The 7,778-nt window shown below is 47.3% G+C and overlaps 2 protein-coding genes across 4 annotated transcripts in view; both read left to right on the top strand.

Annotated features, from left to right (window-relative positions):
• The window catches only part of LOC108413284 (solute carrier family 25 member 53), an 11,263-nt gene extending 10,146 nt beyond the window's left edge, over nucleotides 1-1,117 (top strand). For all 3 annotated transcript variants that reach the window (XM_037540391.1, XM_037540390.1, XM_037540389.1), the window contains exon 2: nucleotides 1-1,117. This exon is cut by the window's left edge. In XM_037540391.1, coding sequence (XP_037396288.1) covers nucleotides 1-71 — 71 coding nt within the window. In that variant the 3' untranslated portion in view covers nucleotides 72-1,117.
• Nucleotides 1,118-1,455: 338 nt separating this feature from the next.
• On the top strand, nucleotides 1,456-7,429 carry tmsb1 (thymosin beta 1). Its single transcript, XM_017685737.2, has 3 exons — nucleotides 1,456-1,614; nucleotides 3,386-3,495; nucleotides 6,985-7,429. Exons 2-3 carry the CDS (start codon nucleotides 3,396-3,398, stop codon nucleotides 7,023-7,025), a joined length of 141 nt encoding a protein of 46 aa, XP_017541226.1. The 5' UTR covers nucleotides 1,456-1,614; nucleotides 3,386-3,395; the 3' UTR covers nucleotides 7,026-7,429.
• The last annotated feature ends 349 nt before the right edge of the window (nucleotides 7,430-7,778 follow it).

Genomic DNA, 7,778 nt, shown 5'->3' with positions numbered 1-7,778 from the left:
TCATCCTCCGCTCCTGCATTACCTGGGGCATCACCACGGCCATATATGACCAGCTGAAGAGCTCAAGATGATCAGGTTTCAGGGATTAGTCAATATTGATCTGTACCAAAAATCAGATTCCACAGATGAGCATGTATCTGCCCTATACTGTGCTTCTGTATCTCTTTATATTTTAGCGCTGTACAAAGTGGTGCGTTGATCTGAAGGTGGCGGAATAATTAATAATAATTTCATGTTTGTGATGTCATTTCTGGAGGGTGAGACGATCCGTTTCTAAACCAGGATCACGAAAACCAACAGTATTGCTTACACACTGTGACGAGCACTCGTGCCATTTTAAAGGGTTTATGGAGGAATACAGTTGTGCTCATTATTTATTTGCATGTCAACGATAATGATGACAATTTTTAATAATACCTTCTGGCCCAAGTCCGTTTTCTACCTCGTGGAAAGGAGATTCAGAGGATTGTGTAGTAAAACCTTGCCTGGTGTCTAACAGAGGAAAAGTATTCCTAATTAAAACCTCGGGACGATTTAAAGCCTAAATATCTCAGTGTTATACTATCGATTTTTCTCCCAGCTCTAAGCTGCTGATACGGGAAAATTGTGTACATTTCATAAAGTTGAAATTTCCCAGTTATCAGTTTCTGCCAGGTGTTCTCCGAGGATCTGCTCGTGTCCTGCGGCTCCGGCTGTACTTCAGGCTTTATCTGTGCGCGTATGAATGATTATGGCAGTGGGAATACTGGTTACATGAATGCTGGACGTTTTGTTGTTTGCTTTATCAGGTGAAAAAAATTCCTCGTCTGTGTGAATAAGATGAAATGTGTCACGACCGTGACGCCTCAGTGGAAGTGGCTTTGCTTGAATCTGATTTACAGTGAAAAATAAATATTAAAGCACTTTTATTATGTTTTTTAAAACCTCATTAGTTTGTTCCTTATTTAAATGTTATTATTTCGAGTATTTATTTGATCAATGTGTCTGCTGTCACCCCCTGATCTGAGTGTCAGCACCTCCTCCTACTTGCTGTCCCACCCAGAACAGGATTTGTTGTTGCCCCGTCTTTTTTTCACTTATTGCATTTTTGTGAAGCAAAATAAATCAAATACAAACACAAGCTTATTTATGGCATTGTTATAAATGTTATAACAGATAAAATGATGAAAGTATCTCTGCTACTTTACTTCCGCACTTTAGACAGTTTTATCTGCTGCAGGACAATTCGCGGCCACGCGATGGCGCTGTTTCAGCGCCGCAGTTCAGCTGACTCGCCCTGCCGGGGTTAGATTAACCCCAGGCCTGTTTTCTGCGCTTTAATCAGGCGGGATTATTTGCGCCGGATCGTCCGAGAGACTGAAGCTCGGTGAGCGACGCAGCGGCCGCAGTACAGCAAGTCTCCAGCTGTGGGTTCGTGCTCCTGCAGGAAGGGGCGGGTGGGGGGGGGTTAATGTGGACGGCTTTAGACTGGACCAATGAGCGCGCGCGGCTCGCCTCCATGTTGAGCGCGAGCAGGGCGTGATTTACTATTTAAACCCGCCGTCCTCCGCGGATTAAAGCACAGCTCCGCCAACACGACTTTCCGTGAAGGACTCACAGCGACGCCCGTGCCAGGTAAGACAGGTGACCGCAGCCCTGGCTCTCCCGCAGGCGCAGGGTCTGTTGTGCTCGGCCTCGATTACAGAGGCAGGTCAGGCAGCTCGCGCTCTGCAGGTGCTCTGCCCAGCGCGTTCACCTCAGACAGCACGTCTTGCTCCAACCCCAGACCTGCTCTGGAGTGTCAGATTAATAATCCCACGGTTTCTGCCCGAAATCCGGGAGAACGCGGCTGTTTCACCGCGTGGGCTGCGCGCCAGGAACCGCGCGGCGCTCCTTTGCGCACGCGGGTGCCTCTTTTCTGTGGATCCCCGCCTTTTCCCTTTATTATAGTGCATCGATGTGTAATATCACCTGCATCAGTTCCACAGGCAGAGCTTCTGTCAGCGAGACTGGTGTTCAGGTCTCGGTACTGCGTAATGTGTGTGTGTGTGTGTGTGTGTGTGTGTGTGTGTGTGTGTGTGTGTGTGTGTGTGTGTGTGTGACATGGGTGTCCAGCAGCTCAGGCCGGAGCTTATGTCGGGCGTTATAAGTGCATTTTCTCGTGTAAGCCAGTTCTTTTTGGTACAGCTGATTTGCCACTGGCACGGCTGTGGGACTAAAACAGGTCAAGCCTACATGAAGGGAGCTCCTAACTGCTTGATGACCGCTGAGTGCTGTTAGGAGGGGTGAGGCACTGAGCTTCTGGGTGATTCAGCCCTCTGTAGGTGCACCTAACCCACTATGGGCCTCTCCTAATAGACCGGACTAAACTAAGACTGCTTAATTATGGCAAGGATTGACGGACAGATCTCCTGTTGTGTTTAAACACGCACGCGGTCCATTGTGTGCTTCTCCACCTGCACCACACCCAGCTCTTGTGCAAGGGCACCTGCGGAGCTGCTGATAAGGAACTCGCGTGATAATAAGTGTTTTGTTTTTCCTGCCTGAAGAGTCGAGTTAGAAAGGCTGCATTTGCATCAAGCTGGCACCCGGCGTCCCGCACAGCAGATCTGCATAGCGCAACAGAGGCCTGCCTGTGTCGGCTGTTGATGAGCACTGGGAATGATTTTTTCCAGAAAATGCTCCAACACTTTGCAGGCAGTTATGTGAAGCACAGATGTGACATCTGCAGGCTTCTAATGGTGAAACGTTGGGAGGAAAGAAGTCTGTTAGTACGAGTCAAAGCCTCGATATTTCCACCACTCGGACATCTGTGTGGAGGATCCTCGTCATCGATCCGTCTCGCCTTTGATTACTGATCTGACGCGTCTTGAGGAGCGGAGATCATTTCCAGAGCGTTCTGAGCGACAGAAGAAAGGTTGCGCTGGAGAGGTCACAGTTCCCTTGGTTTGGTTTGGAAACTGTACTTCTCTTTTTTAGTGGCACTCTTCCCTTGATAAGCTGCTGCCTTTGGTAGCAGCATAACGTTCTCAGAAGAATTATATCAAATACAGAAATTGGCTGAGTTTGGATTTAAACTAACTGCGTTCACTGATAGGAGGTGGGTGTTATGCAATGGGCTGGGTGGGGCTGGACTACGTGTCCAGGCAGTCAGTCGTAAAGAGAAAGGGCGTGAAGTCGCAGGTGAAAAAGGTGACTTGGTGTTGGAGGTAATGAAGGACAGTCATTCACCGAAGGCGCTCAGTCTGAAGACCTGGTGTTGGGTTTAGAATTTGAAGATAAGAATCGATCAGCTTTCCATTGATTTTCACCCCCAGAGTTCATCTGTTGATGTTTGTCCTGAGCACCAACAGAGTCGATTCCACGGCCTGAACCCAATTCACTGAACTCACCTCTTTCCACACAGATCATCCAAAATGAGCGACAACCCCGTCAAGCAGGAGGTCCAGAACTTCGACAAGAAGTGTCTGAAGAAGACGAACACGGCGGAGAAGAACACCCTTCCGACCCAGCAGGGTAAGCGAGTTTGGTAGCTCCGTTTAACTTTCGCACGTCCTGTTGTTCCAGCATGTGAGCCGAGTCCACACACGCCTCAGTGTGAGCTCGGCAGAGGAAAGCAAGCAGCAGATCGTAAGAGGCGATATGTGATTTAGTTGGCACGCAAAGACCGAACTGAGAGTAAACAGTGGAAATGACCGTCTGTCCTTGTTTCACCTGCAGCCTCCGAGGGCCAAGATAGCGAATCAAAACATAGAAAGGCACGTCCTTTAATTGTACTGCTGTGGAAGATCTTCGGTGGTATCTCTGGCTCACAGCCAGCAGGAGAGAGATTGTTTATTCATTCTGTTTGTGTTGCATGTTGAGTATTTTGATCCTCTGACTGTTTATTAACTTGTAGTTACAGTCTAACTTATTAATACTAACAGTATCGCTTTTCCCAGCCAAGGGGATCAGTAAGTTTAAGTGATACTGTTTTGATCCCACAACCAGGGAAATTCCATCTCCGCATTTAACCCATCCGTGAAGTGAAACACCACATACACACTAGTGAACACACACACTAGGGGGCAGTGAGCACACTTGCCCGGAGCGGTGGGCAGCCCAATCCGCAGCGCCCGGGGAGCAGTTGGGGGTTAGGTGTCTTGCTCAAGGACACCTCAGTCATGGACTGTCGGCGCTGGGGATCGAACCGGCAACCTTCCGGTCACAGGGCCAGATCCTTAACCTCCAGCCCACGACTGCCCCATAATCAGCTGAAAGAGCGCCAGGTGACAGATGATCTCAGGCGGAATTGCAGGCGGAGAAGTGTGGGGCATGATAACTGGCCTGTTTGACAGTGTTCACCTCAAACATGAGGACCTGCTCAAACTAAGACAGATTAATCGGTATTTTCCTCAGCGAAGGTGGCAGTAAGCGACGGCTCGTGCTCTCACCAGCAGTTGATCAGTTCCTTGAGCAAAGTCAACCCTGTTAGTTTCTCCTAAGCTGTATCCCGGCTAGCTGCACTCTAGTTTTTACATAAAACTGGCTTCTTATGCACAAAACTGGCAGGATGGCTGCGTGAGCGACCAAAGAAACCCACAAATATGAGAAATTTCTCCATTAAAAAATTACAGTAACCATCATTTTAGTTTAGTGTGGTTTCTGTGTATTTTGCTCGTTTTTCTTCATAAGAAGCATAAAAAAATCACTAACAGCATGCTAATGTCTCGGTAGCTAGCTTGCTAACTTTCCCATTCCACCTTAAATAGTCCAGCAGTTCTGACGCCTGAAGCGCCAGAATCTAACTGCTGCTCCATTTAAGGTGGAACGGGAAAATTATCAAGAATCTGGAGAATCTCTGACTTCAGCTTCACATCACTGAAGAATTAGGGGGGGTGATAATAAATAACTGCCCCCCTCTTTGAAGGTGCATGGTCCCTAAATGTAACTAAAGCCCAGCAGTGAGGAGCTGAACTTTCCCCTCCTCTGCTGTCCCTGCAGACGGGCAGGGTCGCCTACAGAGCGGCGCTAGTAGCTGTTAATGAAGTGATGCTCTTTTATTAGAGGGGCTCATTTCAGAGGAAGATCTCAACCACTGCCCTGTAGCTCAGGAACAAGGGGCAGCACTCCAAAACAAGGGGTCGGGGTAAAAAGGAGGAATGAGACTGGGCCCAATGTTTCTGTTGTTCTTGCCTTGAGATTTTTGTCTTAGATCACTGAAGATAACAGAAGACTGCAGACTAACATCCAATGCAGGGGTGGCCTTCAGGAGCTTTGGCCCTACATCGTCCACTTTGACTCACATCCACTCGTCTTACAGAGCGCAGTGAAGCGTCGATAGAGACGACAAGATAATAGTAATGTAGTGCAGGTGTGTCAATCACTGTCTGTCACTTCAGCGACAAAGGAATCCACTTTCCAGGCTTTTGAAAGTCAATTGCATGTGACAGAATAGAAGGGTTTGATGTTTCATGCCACACTCAGCATCATGTGTTCATAAACACACTTGTGGCATTTATGGCACAATAGAAGCTGTTGGAGGAGATTTATGCCAGTTTCCCTTTGGCTTTGTTTGATGCTGTTAAGCTCTAAGCTTCCTCAGGACAGCTGACGAAGACTGTAGTGTGGAGAAGCTCTTACTTTGAGCCGCAGCCACTTCCATTAATACTTCACGCCCTTTCCGCACTGCATGTGTGGCTGAGGTGCTCTAGAGTGATTCGGGGAGCCGTACTGTTCTCAAATGAGTAGGACTTAATAGAACTCGCTTGCCTGAACAAAGTCTTAGATAATATGGACATTCTGGAGATCCAGATCCTGAGAAGTCTAATAAGAGGTGGTACATGCATCAAATAACTAGTGCTCTAATGCTTCATGATTCAGTGGTGAGGTTCTCTACATTTCAGATTAAACGGCAAACTACACATCTTACCGTGTGAAGGAGAGAAAGTGGTCAGACTGCGTTCGTGACGCCTGCTTGGAACAATCAAATCAACACCTAGAAATAAGCGCGTGGCTTTGCATAAACTAGATAACATCAAATGACCGACATGGACAGATGATGGGCTTTACGCACCATAGAAGCTGTCTGAAGACCAGAGTGGCCACAGTCGGGTGACTGAGCTGGCTTTCCTGATAGCATCTTAAACATTAAGATGATTCCTAAATGGTAGAACGAGCATCACACAGAACACTCTCTCTACCAGTTGACATAATCTTAACACTTAGCACATTGGGGCCGCCGTGGGCTGGAGGTCAGGGAGCCAGCTCAGTGACCGGAAGGTCGCTGGTTTGATCCCCTTGGCTGACAGTTTGTAACTGAAGTGCCCTTGAGCGAGACACCTAACCCCCAACTGCTCCCCGGGCGCTGGGGATAGGGCTGCCTACTGCTCTAAACAAGTGTGTTCACTGCCCCCTAGTGTGTGTGTGTGTGTGTGTGTGTGTGTGTGTGTGTGTGTGTGTGTGTGTGTGTGTGTTCACTAGTATGTGGGTGTTTCACTGCATGGATGGGTTAATGCGGAGGTCTAATTCCTCTGTGCACAAACACAGTTGGACAGCGGTTCTGAATTCAGTTCAGTTCAATTTAATTCAATGCTGTGAGTGCCAAAAGAGTTAGACAGGCTGGGTGATGGATGTGGGTGCCATAGATTTGGACTGACCAGTCATTTCTTTCTCCATACTCTGAATTGAATGTCAAAAGAGCAGAAGGTAATTCCTTAATCCTAAAAACTGTTTCTTAACATTCGAATGCAGAAGTTTCCTCGGTTGAGCAAAAGCCCTAAAAAGCCTGAATGAACGGCAGTTGCATTGGTGCTTGTGTAACAGTCAGAAGTTTCTCTTTACAGGACACAAACCGTTCTCATGTGTGCTCATCATCCTCGTGTATATCCTAAAACGAGTAACGCCCAGGCCGCTTTGTGCTCTTGTGACTTTGCCGGCAGCTTTGGATCTTGAACCTCGCCAGTGTTGCTTGTTTCTGCTGTTGCATCACCGTCATTCTTACACACGCTTCTCTTTTTTTAACAGACATTGAGCAAGAGAAGAAGGCTGCGGAGGCCGCCAAATGAGACCCACCCTCCGCGGCACCTCGCATCCCTCTCTCCCCTTCCCCCTTTTCTCTACCCTCCTCCATTTTAAGAGAATTTCACTTGATCACCACCTTTACCTTCTGCGTTTCTGAAGCCCGCGGTCTCCCGCGACGCCGCGGCCGAGGAGCGACCCACCAAAGGGGCGGACGAGAGCAGTCGTAAAGCCATGTATAATTGCAGCTACGGATATCATGAAACTTTGTATCTTAAACCCTTGAGAGTGGAGAAAGACGACATGGGGCAGTCGAGCAGTCGAGTGTCTCCCGCCGACTGCACCCATGCCAGTCTCTGTATCGGGTACCATTCTGGATGAGTTACTCTATAAATGATCTGTAAAATGATATTTTTGTTTAAAAAAAAAAATAAACAAGGTTTTAAAACGACCGTGTAGCCGTGCCTCGTTATTTCATGGGAACACATTTGTGACTTTAGCAGCACGAGTTTTGATTCTATGTAGATTTTCCTGAATAGATTCTATTCTAGACTAAATAAATCAACTGTATATAAACTTTAAATTGTGGTGGTTTTTCCTCACTTTTCTTTCAAAGGAGACTCCAAAAAAACGGATGGAATGAAGTTTAGAATGGAAATGTTTGTCGTTTACACAAGCAAGTGATTATCTGGATGTACAAAACTAGAACTAACCAGTCAAGTCAATAATGATTGTGTTCATTAAGACCAGAGATTCAGACTAGAGATATGAACAAAGCAGATATTTTCACTGGCAAAAGA

Source organism: Pygocentrus nattereri, chromosome 8 (assembly GCF_015220715.1).
Source record: "Pygocentrus nattereri isolate fPygNat1 chromosome 8, fPygNat1.pri, whole genome shotgun sequence".
Taxonomy (NCBI): Eukaryota; Metazoa; Chordata; class Actinopteri; order Characiformes; family Serrasalmidae; genus Pygocentrus; species Pygocentrus nattereri.
Note: the sequence above shows the minus strand (reverse complement) of the source record. Positions and strands in the feature narration are given on the sequence as shown.

What these genes read in the sequence shown, in the direction of transcription:
- tmsb1 (XM_017685737.2), top strand. Translation starts at nt 3,396, where the DNA reads ATGAGCGACAACCCCGTCAAGCAGGAGGTCCAGAACTTCGACAAGAAG. An exon ending in CACCCTTCCGACCCAGCAGG is followed by an intron (nt 3,496 to 6,984) that starts GTAAGCGAGTTT and finishes TTTTTTTAACAG; the next exon opens with ACATTGAGCAAGAGAAGAAG.